Source organism: Daldinia loculata (assembly GCF_022478755.1).
Source record: "Daldinia loculata strain CBS 113971 unplaced genomic scaffold F4817scaffold_16, whole genome shotgun sequence".
In the NCBI taxonomy this organism is placed as follows: Eukaryota; Fungi; Ascomycota; class Sordariomycetes; order Xylariales; family Hypoxylaceae; genus Daldinia; species Daldinia loculata.
The window spans coordinates 272,021-288,913 of NW_026054870.1; the positions used below are offsets into that span (position 1 = coordinate 272,021).

The 16,893-nt window shown below is 45.0% G+C and overlaps 3 protein-coding genes across 3 annotated transcripts; all 3 read right to left on the reverse strand.

Annotated features, from left to right (window-relative positions):
• Window positions 1-866: 866 nt before the first annotated feature.
• F4817DRAFT_60890 (glycosyltransferase family 35 protein) lies at window positions 867-4,604 on the reverse strand. Its single transcript, XM_049307685.1, has 7 exons — window positions 4,329-4,604; window positions 3,900-4,220; window positions 3,569-3,834; window positions 2,999-3,508; window positions 2,025-2,941; window positions 1,901-1,973; window positions 867-1,849 (listed from the first exon to the last, which is right to left on the reverse strand). The coding sequence occupies exons 1-7, from the start codon at window positions 4,480-4,482 to the stop codon at window positions 1,448-1,450; spliced, it is 2,643 nt and encodes an 880-aa protein (XP_049160369.1). The 5' UTR covers window positions 4,483-4,604; the 3' UTR covers window positions 867-1,447.
• Window positions 4,605-8,202: 3,598 nt separating this feature from the next.
• F4817DRAFT_60996 (G protein alpha subunit) lies at window positions 8,203-10,120 on the reverse strand. The gene is made up of 6 exons (XM_049307686.1): window positions 9,563-10,120; window positions 9,146-9,491; window positions 8,964-9,092; window positions 8,776-8,905; window positions 8,484-8,722; window positions 8,203-8,425 (listed from the first exon to the last, which is right to left on the reverse strand). The coding sequence occupies exons 1-6, from the start codon at window positions 9,687-9,689 to the stop codon at window positions 8,326-8,328; spliced, it is 1,071 nt and encodes a 356-aa protein (XP_049160370.1). The 5' UTR covers window positions 9,690-10,120; the 3' UTR covers window positions 8,203-8,325.
• Window positions 10,121-14,912: 4,792 nt separating this feature from the next.
• F4817DRAFT_314599 (uncharacterized protein) lies at window positions 14,913-15,782 on the reverse strand (the record flags this gene model as incomplete). The annotated part of the gene is made up of 1 exon (XM_049300427.1): window positions 14,913-15,782. One exon carries the CDS (start codon window positions 15,780-15,782, stop codon window positions 14,913-14,915), a length of 870 nt encoding a protein of 289 aa, XP_049160371.1.
• Window positions 15,783-16,893: the final 1,111 nt, after the last annotated feature.

Below are 16,893 nucleotides of genomic sequence, written 5' to 3' on the forward strand. Positions count from 1 at the left end.
GGCCAACAAAGAAACCGGAAGTCAAGATATCCCCATACGAAAAGGAATTCCGGGAGTTGAGGAAGGACAAGTATTGGACGTATTTTGACTTGTCTCCAGATCTTCACCTGGGACATGCAGAACCCGGAGCATTCTCCCCATCAGTTTTACTTTGTGGAACTTGGAGGTTTGAACTTTACTAGATGCTGACTTATTAGATAAGCAAATCCGGTAGTTAAGGTAGGTAGTTAAGAGTATAAACCTGTTGACGTCATTCTCCAAAAACGAGAAACTAGCATGCCGCATTACGTATTGCGCATATCCAAACCAACATACTCATGACATCGTTAGCACTAACAAACAAATAACGGTTAGAAATACCAAGAATATTTGGTCATATCGTACGAGAATAAGTTTCTCTTCGCAAGCAAAAAAAAACTTTAACTAGAGATATCGTCATAGTTACTCATAGTTACTCTTCGAAGTCGGACCCTGAGAAAGTGTCCTAGGCAAACAACTGGACCCTGGCGATCAATTCTCGTGTAAGGCTGGGGGATCGTCTAGGGGATCATCCGATGTTCAATTGAACGGCAGGCTAGTCTGCTATACCTTCTTAGTTCTTAGTCTACCAGCCGTCACTATCGACGGGATGGGAAACACGCGTCGTACCATTTTCCACCCCCGGACCCCGCGAGACAAGATCAAACATCGCACACTTCCGTTCATACCAGCATACCCCTTCTCCATTCTACGCGATGAACCACCCTAAACTTGTATGTCTAGGTGTAGAGACACCATGCTCGGTGACATCACCGCCGGCATATTCCTCGTGGGGTACAGCACCAATCTTCTAATCTTCTAGACCTAGGTCTTTCACTTAAGTATCAGACATTAAACCACTTTCTACGAGCCATCATAGGTAGACTACTAACAAGTACTGTACCTGGCACCGATGGGAGTCGCTCAGTGTCGGCGTTATCGAACGGAGAAGTAGGTGACTAGGGCCAGGGTTAGTTGGTAGCTAGTAACCCTCCGACAACTCTAGGTTAAGAGGTCTGTCTCATTGCCTCAACGACTTTACATCCGAGGCAATATGAAGCTTATTTTTATGATATCCCTTGGGCCGACTAACCAACCGTAGCTTTCTGTAATATGGTAGGTTTTACCTGGAATTCCGGGATAATGTCTGTCAGTGACACTGTTAGATGACATATTGAATGCTCCGAGCCCGCATACATCCATCACATTAGAAGTAGGATGCAAGAACATATGACTGCGTAGTCGATACTTGGAATTGCTATTCATTTTCCTTCCTATCATAATCGTAGCCCCTATTTCTACTGGGCTGTCCGCCAAAAGTTCCTTATGATACGCATTTTCACCCTAAGGGACAACCACTATATGCAGTTCCTGAGTGTAGACCCCCTATATAGCCACGTGTAGATGGTATAACCTTCGAAGAAGGGACTTATACAGCGAGGGGCTCGATATTCCAGATGCCCTCGGAGTACTCGTTGATACACCTATCCGAGGTGAAGAAGCCCATCCTAGCGACGCTACGGATGCACTTCGAGACCCACTCGTCCTGGTTGCGGTATTCATCGTCTACCATCCTCTGGGTATCGATATACGACTGGAAGTCATCCGACACTAGATAGTAGTCACCGTGGTCGCGAACGGCCGAGATCAGCGCGTTGAAGTCGTTAGAGTCGCCGAACTTGCCGCTCTGAATAGCATCGAACACCTCGTTTAGGCCAGAATCGATTGCGTGCGAACCGTACGTGTGCGCGTGGCGTAGGTCCTCCACGTCCTCAGCTAGGGTCCCGAAGAGGAAAATGTTTTCTTGGCCGATTTCTCGAGTGATTTCGATCTAATATTTATGAGCTTCTAAACCGGAAAGATAAAATCGCAGCTGACTTACATTAGCTCCGTCGCATGTCCCAATGATTAAACCGCCGTTTAGCACGAACTTCATGTTACTGGTTCCGGACGCCCTATCTGTGTGTTAGCTGCTGATTCATTCTAACCTGTAGTACGGGACTCACTCTGTGCCAGCAGTTGAGATGTGCTCGCTAAGGTCGGAAGCAGGGATAATCATCTCCGCCTTGCTGACGTTGTAGTCTTCCACGAAGATGACCTTTAGGAGATCACCAATATCGGGGTCCTTGTTAACGACAGTACCGACGCTGTTAATGAGGTGGATAATCTGTTTTGCCATCCAGTAGCCAGGTGCTGCCTTTCCACCGAAGATCGAGACGCGAGGTAGATGTTTCTTCCTCTCTTCAGGGCTTAGGGCCTTGAGCTTCAGATACCGATAGATGACGCCAAAGATGTTCAGCTGCTGTCGCTTATACTCGTGGATGCGTTTGACCTGGACGTCAAACAGAGACGACGGGTTTACCGTAATGCCTGTGGTGCTCTTGATGTACTTCGCAAGCCGGACCTTGTTGGCGTATTTAATCTCGCCCCATTCCTTTCTGAATTCTTTGTCGTTCACAAACGTCTCTAGCTTATTGAGGAGCGTGAGATCTTTCAGGAACGCGAGGCCGCCAATTTTGCTAGAAATCAATTCTGAAAGGCGGGGGTTCGCTTGATGCAACCACCTTCGGGGTGTGATACCGTTTGTAACGTTAGTAAATTTGTCAGCGCCGAATATGTTGACAAAGTCCTTGAAGATAGTCGTCTGGATGAGGTCTGAATGCAGTTCGGCAACACCATTGACCTTGTGAGAACCAACGACGGCTAAGAATGCCATACGGACCATCTTTGGCTGAGATTCTTCAATAATCGAAACCCGGCTCAGTATTCCCAGGTCATTCGGGAATCTCTTTTCTACGCTCTGTAAAAAGAAAAGGTTGATGTCATATATGATCTGAAGATGGCGAGGCAGAAGATGTTGTACTAGGCCGACGGGCCATTTCTCTAGAGCCTCGGGCAAAACTGTGTGATTCGTGTAGCCGAACTAAAACAGAGTTAGCTAGATAGAGCCAAGCATGGTTAATTGTCAAAGGATACTCACGGTTGACTTGACTATCTGCCAGGCCTCATCCCATTCGAGGCCTTCTATGTCTACCAGTATCCGCTGGAGCTCTACAATGGCTAGTGTTGGGTGGGTATCGTTGAGCTGGATTGCGACTTGGTCGGGGAATTCGCTCCAGGCACGCTCCGTCTTCTTGAATCGGCGGACAATATCGTAGAGCGAGGCTGCAACCCAGAAGTACTGTTGCTTAAGACGCAGCTCCTTTCCACGGTCAAGGTTGTCATTCGGATATAAAACGGCACTGATGGTCTCCGCTCTCTGCTGGTCTGCTACGGAGCTCTCATACTCTCCATTGTTGAACTTCTGGAAGTCGAATTCACCACTAGCGGCTTTGCTGGACCATAGTCGTAAGTTGTTAGTAGTGGGCGTGTCATAGCCAGGAATTGGCACGTCGTAAGCTACAGCAGTGACAAATTCACCCCCTTCCCAGAAGGCCACCGTCTTTCCATTCTCGTCTTGGGCTTTGCGAACGTAGCCGTAGAATTGGATCTATATTTTCTGTTAATCAACGCCATGTAAATATAGACTAGCCATCAGATAGTAACTCACGTTGACTGTGATATCGTGCCTTGGAAATTCCCACGGGTTGAAGTCGAGCCAGTATTCAGGGACCTCGACTTGGTATCCGTCGATAATCTCCTGCTTGAAAATACCATAGCGATATCTTAAGCCGTAACCCCAGGCGGGATAGTTCAAGGAGGCGAGACTGTCGAGAAAGCAAGCCGCAAGTCGTCCGAGTCCACCATTGCCCAATGCAGCATCGTGTTCTTGGCCAATGATGTCTTCAATACGAAACCCAAGTTCGTCAAGGCCCTCTACAGCAGCAGTTAGCTACCTATTAACCACCCGATCAAACAGAAAGAAGTTGGCTATGCTATACCTTTGGCAGTGGGCTTGGCGCCAACATTGAGCATAGCATTGTCTAGAGCACGACCCATCAAGAACTCTAAACTCAGATAATAGACACGCTTGCTGTCTACGAAGGTCTGGCGCTGCTGAGTCTTGTTCCACTCCTTAACCAAACGATCACGGAACGCTAAGCTTGTAGCCGAGTAAGCAGCCGACTCGTCGCAGTTGAACATGCTACGAGCCAAGGTTGTCTCGACATGGCGAACAACCTCCTTCTCAAACTCATCCTTTGTCCTGAAGCCATGGTATTCGTGCTTGGTCCATGTCGCACGTTGAGGCTCGGGGATCGCCGCTACAAGAGAATAGTAGGGGTTAGTAGGTGGTCCGATTATAATAATAAGTAGGTGATCCCTTTAGGGAATGATCGAAGCCACCGGAGGAAAACATGACTTATACGAACCTTCTACGTTCTTGATCTCGTTGGCTCCAAAACCCGTGAAAGTACGCTTATGTTTCGGACGAGAGATGCCCGCGGGGCTTACAGAACCGACTATTTCGACAATAGGTGCGGCTGTGGAGGGGCGGCGCTCCCTGGTTGGTAGACCCGACGCCATGTTGGAACTTTGAGCTTATAGTTTGAAGCTACCCCCTAAGATAGGATAAAGTAGCTAGAATTCACGGAAAGCTGAGACTCGGTAATTAGAAAGGAAGAAGAACAACCGCCATCCTCTATTACAAGTAGACGAACGTTTAAAGACTAGTTGGTATGACAATACTTAACATACCTAGGTAGGTCTAAGAGAGGAGCTAACGATAAGCAGAAGCAAGGATAGTCGATGATGGAATGAGGGGGCGGGGTTAGTCGATGGGGATTGGAGCTCGCTCTTTGTGAGAGTAGAGAGCTCTGGTTCCTGGTCCGATGTCGATCACCGCGGGGTACTTATACGGTCGATATCCTCTCACGTAACACGACAACACTTCGTATCCCACGAACGGAGTAAGAAGGAAAGTAAAGAGGAAAAGTTCAAGAGGCAAACAAAGGAAAATTTGCGGGCATCGAGACAAATAAAGGGGAGACATGGCCGGCAACATTTAAGAGGAATCGGAGCGATGGTGGATACTGAGTTACTAGGGGGGAAGAGTTCCCAGAAGAAATCATGCCACAGTTAAGGCACGATGACGAAGGGAAGCCCGTGGAAGCTGCAGGCGCTATGCTGTAGAAGTATAGAACCGAAATCAATTGGCAAAGGCAGTAGGTAGTCGTAAGAATTTGCCTACCTCTACGTAGTACCTAATGTGTAAGTCATAACTGACTGGATGGATGGAGCTCTACGGATAGTGCGGAGAGGTAGGTATACCACCTTAGTATGTACGATTAGAACCACTCGTGTAAGTCTAGAGCTGTCAGCTAACGTTGTACTAGCCAACGGTCTAAGATATATTTATAAACTAGTATAAAATTAGCTGAACTCGAGAACCACTTGTTTTCCATGGGAAGTACGATATGATTTCTGGGGAAATACGAAGTAGAACTCATTATTGTTAACTGGACACCTAGTTCCCCCATGTTGCTTGCTTGGGCACATTAGATACCTAGGCGTGGTATACTAATTAACATGAAGCGCTCAGTTAATATTACCCCCCTTTTTCGTCGACATCGGAGTATCAAAACTTCTCACCCAACGACAACTAGAATATGCGGCTGGAGGTCAATATCCGAACCTCCATGGTTAGAGACTCGCGGACGGCGGCTCTGTTAGTGGCAGCGCATCTGACCTAGCATCTGCAGCATAACACTTCCTTGTCAAGCAGCTTACATGGATAGCTTGCTGCATCTTCGAGACAGCTACCTATGTCATAACGCTTGTAGATGTTACCTCTCGCAACAAAGGTCGTCTGACTGAAACGGCTATCCTCCATACATAGGGTAGATACCTACAGCGCCATCGCAATATAAACCATACACTCTTCCCCCAGTTTCTCCTTTCCCGTTGCCGAGATGTGCGCAAAGAACGTCAATAATAATAATAATAGCAAAGCCCATCGAGATTCTCCCTTACAAGTTCTCGATGTTCTAGATCCATAACCCCGCCTCGATTTTAGAGACCCTTACGGTTGACCAGACAAGCCACTGTGCCAAAATGAAAAAAATAATCGCACACTAAACTAAAGTTGGTAGGAGGTCACTTGCCACAATTTAGAAAATATTAAATGTATACTTTTAAGACTTATTATGGTTTATTATAATAGAGATATTGATTTAACCAATATAATGTGAAAGATTGGCCAATCAAATTAAAGGATTTAATTGTCAATTCAATTATCAATTGACAATTTAATTTTCAACTACCACATCTACACATTCAGATAACTTTACAATTCTAGCAATTACAACATTATAATTGGTATTGTCTAATAGCCTTAATTGATGCGAAAGTAATGATTTAGGTTGCATGTTTATACGACGTATTGTTGCTAAGATATCTAAAGTTTTTTTTTAAGAGCAGTTGTCTCAAAGGGTATCACGTGTACGTACAGGTCTCTGGGGGGCGGCAGTATGTGGGGCTGTCATATATCGTCAAGTACCTCCCCCACCATACAAATTTACTACTGTACACTTGTACTTTTGGAATAGCCAAACCTTACGGATTACAAGATGCGCGCCCTCCTATTGGCTAAATTTTACACCGCCCGTCCGGCAATATCCTTATCTTTATCCCATATCTCTAATACAGCCTCATATTAGACTAATTGAATTCAATCAATTCAAATGACGATGCAATGGCTATCTATCCTTATATATTGCCTTTATTCAGTCGCATGCATCGGTTATAGACTATACGGTCGCATGCAGTCATTCCGAGGCAAAAAGGCTGAAAACGAGGTCTTTTTGAATGATCTCTGATATGTGTGTATGTATATAAGGCTGGCTGGCTGGCCAATCAGGAGCCTGTATTGACCTGTACGTACACGTGATACCCTTTGAGACGACTGCTTTTAAAAGACTTTAGATATCTTAGCAACAATACGTCGTATAAACATGCAACCTAGATAATTATTTTCGCTTTAATTGAGGCTATAAAATGATACTAATTACGATGTTGTAATTGCTAGAATTGTGAAGTTATTCAAGTGTGAGGTAGTTAAATCTTTTGATTTAATAAAAGATTAAAAATAAGCATATTCTTTTAAAGCATATTATATATAACGTTATAACGTATGTATTTAAAAAGGCTAATTCTTTTTTCCTATACAAAAGTGCGAAGTACTGCAAAAAATCGAGCTAATTGCGCTAACCTGTGGCTGACTACCCTTTTAAGCTAAGCTCACAGATTTTTTTCATTTTGGCACAGTGGCCTGTCTGGTCAACCGTAACCCTCCCGCAACCCTTGTAGTTTCGGGCTATTAATAATTGGATTCATACGCTGTAGCGTTTCTCTTGGCATTGATGATTTACATGGAGAAGATATTACATGCATGCGATACGAAGTCCTTGCATTTTAAGGCTTCAAAAAACGGAGAGGAAAACCCTATATGTCGTACAGTTGCGATTCTGATAGGGCAATATGTAAGGTAATATGATTGGGACGGTATACGCGGGTAGACCTTTTAGTTTCTATTGTGCTAAAAATTCTATAAGTATAATAGCAAGGTTACATGAAGTATCCTACTAGTTATACATAACTAGGTAGTTATTGATTCTTGAATCGTGTTTTCTGGTTTACAGTATGTTTTATTTATATATTTATGAGGCTATCATATTAGTACCTTCTACTCTTCGGTATGTTTAAAATATTCGCGTTGAACTACATGGTTATAAAAAGGAAATAAAAGGGGACATGAGAAGATGCGAATCAACATTTGACACGACTATCATACATAAAACAACGTAATGCATTCATGAATTTTTTCTATTGGTGTTAATGCGCTTCGCATCATTTAGATGCTATTTGCTGACTTATTCCATGAATACCTGGGGGAAGGGGGTATCTACTGGTAACTATCTCATGGGACGTCGCCCGACTATGAGCTACCAACTTTGTTCCCAGCACCTATGCAGTCTAGACTCGTCTATACGAATACCTTCGGCACCTCCATATCCCGTCGTCGATCCTATGTCGGATGTTGTATGTAATGGTGGTGCCTATCAAGCATCGAGCAGCTTCTTCTTCTTCTCCTTCTTCTTTCTTCTAAATAAAAATAAACAATAACCATCTCTCGCCGGACTCTCACGGTCAGTATTTTTCTGCCTGCCATTCCACGTCATTCCCATATGCCGAAAACATATTAAAAACCTGCGAAATTGTCGAGGCCCCTGACGCCTTGCAAGAAAACACAAAAACAAAAGAAATCTGTGCGGTTCCCTGCCTAAAACTCCTGCCCAATGCTTTTGTGGTTCTCACTCTTAGGGGTATAACTTAATCCCCGGTAAGCCGTAAACGATTTAAAAGACGAAATCACAAGATGCCAGAGTCCTTAAGCGCATTATTAAGTATCGTTTCCTTCACTGCCGCGAATACCAACCGAATGTTGGATGTGTCTGTTGCCTGGGTTAAGCTAAATACGAAAGTCAGCAACTAGAAACCAAGTTTTTTATCCGGACGCTCGGACATACTGAGGATATAAATTCAGGTGAGCTCTATTAACCTGGTTGAATCTCCATAGTAGGTACTTTGCAGCTTTATTCACATCGTTGCCACCGGAGTAGTCCGGGAAATAGTTACCCAACGGCGATCTAGGAAGCTTGACCTTAAATATGTCAACCTTATTCAGGAACAGTATTATGCTCGTTCTCATGAACCATCTCGAGTTGACAACCGAGTCAAATAGCAGCAGGCTTTCCATCATTCGATTCTACATAACGTTAGCTGGGATAGTCGGGCCTCCGGACGTTTTTCAAGGAATACCTGGCTACTTTCTTCGAGCAGAACCTGATCGTACTCGCTCAGCGCCACGCAGAATATGATGGACGTCACATTCTCGAAGCAATGTATCCACTTCTTACGCTCACTCCTCTGTCCACCAACATCGAACATGCTAAAAGCGCAGAGTTAGAATCCGTACCATACCAGAAGCGTTATTCCGGAATTCTTACTGGATACTGAGTGCTCCCATCTGAAATCGGGTTTCGTAGATACCGGTCGTCTTCGTCCGCGCGCGAAGGACATCCATTTCGTTCGGCAGGTAATCCGGGGCGCAAATCCGCGATACTTCGTCGAAGAAACTGCAGCAGTGGTAAGTAAGAAATAACCGAACTGTATTGGCCTCTTAACTTACTACTCGGCTGAGTCCATCAAATAGAATTCCGTGGCGTGCTGCATAAGTCGCTCGATGCATGGATCATGCCATAAGGCTTGTACTGCCGTCGCAACTTTCGGTTCGATATGTGCTGACGGGCCCGATTCAACCGTATATCCTAGCAAATAGTCGCAGTACTCTTTGGTTTCATCGCTGCTCGCTTCGATATCGAATTGGTCCATTGCGATAATAACGGCTTTGGCGCATTCGATCAGGTTTTTAAAGACGGTGGCGCGGTAGTTGAATAGTTCATCTTCCGAGTAGCCTTTCAAGTGTATTATCTTCATCTGCTTGACAATTGTCGATTTTCCGCTCTCGCCGGATCCTGGTGAATGGACCTTGTTAATACCATGGACCACGAGGAAGATATCAATGGCTAAGCAAGGATAAGCTTACCTAGCAGAAGAATCTTGCATTCTCGTCTTAGTCTCTTCGAATCCTCATCGAGTGCGCGGTCTATAGCCTGACTCCGTTTCTTTTGCTCCTCTTCCTCCTTATTGGAGCTCATGCAAGCCCCCATCATGTATAAAGATCGCGTTGGTCTGAGAGCCAACGCGATTGTGAGTATCTGAATGGGGTAGTGGTAATTGTTGACCTATAGAGCGACAGGGCGCATATGTGATCCGCGATGGTTGTCACTCAATGGCACATTCTTTTTTTACCCCAAGGATTCGTGAACGGGTAGGGCTTTAGTCGCTGCGATAGTCCCACGTGGAAAATAAGTTGGAGTCGACAACGGTATATGATTTATATGATTATATGACCGCGTTTCTTTGTTTGATGGGGTCGACAGGTGGCCTGGGAGGCTGCCCCGGTAGATACTGTCTTAGCGGTGAAGGGAGCGCTTCAGTTGTGGGTTCTCGACTGAGGTGGTTTCGGGGTTGCGTTGTTTGTCAAGACGGAGAGTGATGTAAATATAGCGAATTAAGCGAATAAAGCGAACGAAGCGGTAATCAATGGAATATGATGAAATTGATTGGCAAGAGCTGCAAGAGCTGCAAGAGGTTATCTAAAGAAGGGAGGTGGTCAGCGCTAACTATCCCCTTAGCCTTGATAACTTAACATGGAAGCTTAAGAATTAAAAATGGAGGTGCATTTGACAAGTGAGCGGTACTAGTCAACTTCGAAGCGAGGCGGTGCTGCAAGAAACGTGCCAGGGCCAGGCTAAGTTGTAAGTGTAAATGGTAAATGGTAAAAATAAAAAAAAAGGTACAATCCCGGCCACGCCGGTGAAAGTCAGGGAATATAAGATAGTTATACAAAGTAATTCATGTTTTATAATTGTTGTATAATTGTTGATAGATGACCACACTTTGGAAGTATTCGAGAAGGAATTGAAAAAGATCAACTAATTTCTTTTCTCTTTGTATTCCTTTCTTATTTGCTGTTTGCTCATAGGATTACTTACCAGACTATCGCCAGAACCTCTATCTTTACGTATCATAAAGCTAAAGTTCTGCTGTCGTCTTCGTCGCTTGACTCTCTGTGTCACGACGTGATGAGGAAATCCATAAACGGGTGGCGTACAATATAATAGTCTCAAAGACGGGACGGGACGGATGCGAGTCCAGGGGGTCGCGGAAAGGATTGCAGTGTACACAAATGCGATGGTGATCTTCAAGTCTGGCAAGATGGCTGAAGGTTGAGATGGTAAGGTAAAGAAATAATTGAGGGAGGAAAAAACTGGCTTAGCCTTGCAATGTCATAGCGGGATAATACAATGTAGTAATCGGGCAGGTAATTGAAACCGGTATGTATATACGTATACACACACATAACGACTAATAAGCAGAAGGGGGGGGAAGGCAAACGTTGAAGCTGGTAGGATTGACTGACGATGATATAGATAACTTATATAAAACTGGTTGTATTTACTTACAATTTTCAATTATTATTAGCACAATTGTCCTGTAAGTGAGCAGTAGTAACAATAGTGACGATTCTCAATAGATCTTTTTGATGAGCTTCTTAAGTTTGGGGGAAAGAATTGTTCTAGAATGGATTGGGGATGAGGAGAAAGACGGTGGGAAATTGCCGGCGGTCACGGTAATCAATTGACGTTGACGGGATTTTACACAAGCAAGACTCACGATGTGACTCTCTTGCAGGAAAAAAAAAGAAGTAAAAAAAAGAAACATATAATAATAACGAAAACAAATATTAATCAATCATGCTTCTCGAATTTCCACTTGTGCAGGGTCACGGCGGATAGGGCCTCTTCACCGTTCTTCAACTTGCATCTAGGGTTCCCCTCTGAAATTCTCCAAAGTCTCCAGAGCCCCGAAGGGCTGAACTTTTTAATGGTTCATTGAAAGCTGATGGGTAGAGTTTCGTCAGGTGATTGGCGGTATGGATTTGGTATGAATTTGGTTGCATGTTAGACCCTTGCCAACCCTTGCAACCCACGCCTGTTTTTAAACCTGTGCCTGTCGACCTGGAGCAAGGGGCTTCCAATATTATACCTATAATACAGGTAGGTACCTGTATGCTAAGCATATATGTACGTATGTACAGTACCAACACTGCTTTTTCAATTGAAGTTGTGCATGCCTTTTTCGCTCATGCCCGTCCAGTGCCCGTAGCGTCGGGTTATGCCGCATAACTGCGATAATACCTTACGTTGAGTTGATGTACGCACATACTCGGAAATACGTATTCTGGTACACGCTACCCCTACATTAGGTACCTAATGTCTCAACTTGAAATAGGTATTTTTGGAACTGAACGAGCATGTAGATGGCACTATTGAATATTGACGCACCTGCGCGAAGACTCATATTATATAATCTAAATTTAGGTCCGGGAAAGTACAGTACATACATGTATGTATGTAAATATTGTATAGGTATTATGTACAGTGCACAATACCTAAAGTTTAAGATACGTCTAGTTATATAGGTAAGTACCTAAACCTTAGAAGCTCTTTGCCTTACGAAAATGACCCACAAGAGCTTCACTTAATCCCCATAGGCCAAACCGACCAACGGGGATTATGCCATCCCTATCTCCACGAGCTGCCGACGTTAAACAAAGCAAACCACATGGGGCCCCATCCATTCTTTTTTAGGGCAATCAAAATCGTTTAACCTAGTCGAGATCAATTGATACGAATTGTCGAGTCAAGCAACACGGAATGATACGGAAACAAGCCACCTTGGTATGCTTCTTCGTGACTAGCGATAATTTCTCCATTCCATTGGCCCGGTTAATCGGTCCATACCGTGCTATTTTATCACCTGCAGAAAAACCTGTGGGAAAGGCATTCAACACTATGTACCTATGTAGGTAGGCCTGGTAGGCCTGGTAGGTATGCTGCAATGCACGCAGAGCCAATTGCCAGCCACCGCTTCCCGATCCAATTCGAGCCGGTTATTCGCTCCTCGTGCGTCCTAAAGACTGCATCTAACAACGTGCTCAGGGGTAGCTTGTGTAGCAGTCTAACATGTTTTGGTTTGCAAAATGGAGGCTTAAGGGTAGCTGGGTAAGCAGGTAGGCTACCTTAGGTATTTACGAAACTAATACTGACTTCTCGGTGTGGTCCCATTCGTCATCTCATAGGTGGTGTCCCTTGCTAATGAAGCTTCAAGCGTCATTCACCGCTCTATAATTAGAGCAACGGCCGGGTACTATGTACGTAGATAGTGCTCATAAAACGGGAGGACCAGTCAGCGGCACCGACCGTTGAGCAGGGATAATCAATATCTGTTGTGCTTTCATTTTCTAACCATGTTTAGTTGTAATTGCATACAGCTTGCACATGTCGCAATTCGGCTACTGTTACCCTACGAGCTTGGATAATAACATAAAATGACCGGTCAGAACTCGAGATATGAGAGATCGCTCAAGGAGTACTTACCTATATATTAGGAATAACTACATACCTCATATATTTACGTTAGGTATACCTACATTGCAGGTAATAAGTCTGAAGTCTCGATAATTCGTTAGCTAAAGTTTTGTCTTTTCAGGCTTCGTCACTGACGACTATTACATACGATATACATACGGAATACCCCTATCTTGCATCCCATTACTACATGACAACCTACTATTATACCTTCATTATCATAAAGCGATAATATTATGTGTCAGCAGCAACACTCTTAATGGTCGAGCCACAAACCATGGCGGGGCCTCCGTACACGACAACATTATTTTGCATTCTTTGCTCTCTGCGGTGAAATAGTTTTCAAAGACTTACCTATGTTTCTATCCAATCATGAGAAGCCTTTTGGCTATCGCTGACTTAGTGAGCGGAGATCTAGTTTATAATCAAGCTAGGTATTCAGCTGGTTAATTCCACCGGGTATGTCTCCAACTGGTCACCGCCAGCTTCTCACCTCTTGCAGATGACACTACATATCACTCCTTCTCTCGTCAGACACCTCCCTGCCCACGTGTTTGATGTGCCGCGGAAGGGCGCTTACTTGACGTAAGTCAGACACGCATTCGGTGTCGGAGCCCTATGCTTCGGTCATTAAGCGAGTGGCTGAGATATCCTTCGGTGTATTCCGGACTAGACAAGGCCCAAAAACCAATGGCACCAAATAATCAATTTCTTAAGCCTCATATTCATTAGACTCCCTATCATAAAGCTGATTAAGCACTCCTTGAATCTCACCGAGGATAGAATGTTCCATATACTCTCCCAACAACGCTTTATACTAACGTTATCTTAGTCTAACATGGTTTAGCCCCCATTCCCTCTCTCTCTTGAGATCAATATGTATACACAATATCCGTGCGTAAGCCATGGTTGTGTTCCGTTATTCCTCATAGTGTATTAGAGGATAGATACCAAGGCCAACTAATCTAGAACCGCTGCCTTAAACACGAGGTCTTGTTTCATAAGAATTTGTAGAAAGGAGATACATGATACTCCAGGTTTATGCTAGCATAGCCTTACTGCAGGGCATTCGAAACTTCTACATTCCTTCCAGAACATGTTCATGCGACCCACGTTCTTCCGAGGACTCCTTTTTCTTTATTCTTCCCTAATCCCGACTCCTATGGTGTTTTCGTACTGTACTTATCTCCTCTTACGTCAGTCTGATTCTCATTCCGAAAAGGAAATCCTTCGGCTGACCAGGAACTACACTGACTACAGGCATCACACGTGGCATCTCCCGTCTGTGCTTTGATTTAGCAGGGTCCTCAACCATGGCGCCGACCACGTGTCGTCCGATTCAGCCTGGGTGTTTTGATTAATAAGGCTTGTTATCAAGACGTAAAGCTTTGATACCGTCTACCCAGTTGTTGGGATACGAAATATATACGAGAATAAGAGCTGGTTCCGAGGAACATATAAATATAGTAGTAAGCCTAGCTAGAATGGGCTCATCTGAACTAGTATAGAAGCAACTACCCATGTATAGGTTTGGTTCTACCACTATCCAATTCCATCATTACCACAGGAACTCAACTTCACGGATAGATTTGTTCAAGTTCCAAAACCGCGTCTCTCTAGTTTCGCCGTTTACTACCCGTCTTATGTTACACAGGTATTTGTCCCATCATGCGGGCGCGAGACGGGTCGATCGCAATCTCAATTCGGGATCATTGGGTGGATATATTAAGACAAGCATCGCGATTCTAGTATGGGTAAGGGGGCCTGGGCATCGTGAACCCCAACCTCGTCCTTCCCCCATAGCACGCGAACCGCGTCGGAAACGCGCCCAACCACCGACGGCTGGGAGCAAGCAAGCAAGGAACGGCCAAGACGATAGTCTTTTTTTTCCCCTTATCCTCACTCTCTCCACCTTATTCCCCAGTCGCCTTTCGCGAAACTTGGCTCGACGACTTTCCCTCGCATGACAGCCTCGCATTTCCTCGGAGCTGCGGCGGCGAACCCGAAGACGACGCCTCTGCGCGCGGCATTGCGGACCATTTCCCGCTGCTGCGCTTTGCGCTGCCCTTCGAGCCTCCGTTTCGCGTTTTCTTCCGTCTCCTCGCTCCGCTCCGCTCGTCCCTTTTCTCCGCCTACGCTACCGTTGACTTGCGACACCATCTGCGGCGGTCGGATCCGAGTCCCGCTTCGTACTGCCATGCGCGCTAGGACGTCACCGTCTATCGATGGCTCGTCTTCGTTATCGTTGAGGCCTACGGCGCTGTCGCCGTCTTCTAGTGCTTCTCCTATGGTAGCGGTGCCATCCCCTTCCGTCCCGTCGTCGGAGGTCGCTGGGAGAGCTCTCGAGACACGGTTCTTCCTTCGTCCGAACTTCTTGTCCGGGTCCGCATGATCCCCGAACATGGTCTTCTCTACTTCATCGCAGGAGACAATGACGCGCGGATCACCTTTAACCATGCGCTTTTTCGCCTTCCCATCCTGTCGAACTTGACTAGCACCGTCACCGTTTCCGCCGGAGAGCATGCGTACGAACGTGGCTTCGATCTCGCGATCCAGTTTCCGGGGCTTGGTGTTGCGACAGCGCTGGGAGCAGTAACTCGGCACGTTGCTGTTAGAATCGTGCGCCGCTGCGGTGTTTGCGCGGCGTGAGCTTATAACTCGGCCGCACGAGCGGCAGTAGGGAGTTGACTCGCCCCCTGGAAGAAGATAGTATGGCGCCGGTGTTGCTTGCGACTTTCCGGGCCGCGACCACGAACCCATCCAGCTCATTGTGATGGGAGATAACCAAATGGTATGTGAGTTGAGTAAAGAGAGGTAAGGCCGTAGGTTATGTCTCTTAGATATATTTACGAGACAAAGCATAGATTATACAAGATAGGGTCTCGAGACGCTCGTATGACAGCAAGTAGAAGTTCCCTGGGCAAAGGCTTATAATTTGTTTTCCAGCCTTCTATTGAACTGTTAACTGTTAATTTGTTGTCTAAGACTGGACATCTTTGATGGATATTATTCGATTAACCTCCAGTCCAAATCATATAAGTGCTACAAATACCCTCGAGTAATGACGTCACTTGCTAGACAGGAACGCACAGAAGCTCTAGATCAAGGGTACTGAAGTGGGTATTTTATCCTCATTGTAAAATGGTCGATAATCTTATGTACTCGTAGTTAAAGAGATGTACTAGGCCAACATTTAGCTTAAGATGAATATCTATCATATAGGTAAATTATTAAGTTCGTTTAATGCTCTATAGACATTCTAAGGTTGGGAATTATCTACTATATATCAGTCCTCACTAGACTTATACGGCCATCTATAAACAACTAGACCCAGAAGCCTAAATAGACTTAAACGCTCCTGGCTTGTTGCTCCTATACAGAATTCCCAAGACGGGTATATAATACTTCAAGCAGCAAGAAACATTGGTAAACAACAATGAGGGCATAAGCTATCTGAATAATCTCATACAAGACATCATCGACGCTCACGGTATGCAGACCCAAGTCTGAGCAAACCCGCAACCTCGTAGTGTATCCCATTGTTATTACAATAGTTAAAAAAAAAACTTCAATAAGGCGGAGTCCAGTATTCCGCTCGACTCGACTCGACTTATCCAAACTCGCATATCCAAACATACATCGGCAACTCGTATCATCGCTATACGCCTCCGAAGGCCACAAAAAAACACAACCTGCCTACCCATCCCAGATCCCCACCCCGTGTAGGGACAACACATCCCTCCTAGTATCGAAAAAAAAAAAGTTTTTAAAAAAAAAGCCGAAAAGAAAAGGGGTATACGTCGAGTGAGTAAGTAAGTAATATATCGATAATCGTACCGTGCCAACCATATATCATATCATTAATATTTTCGCCGTCGAT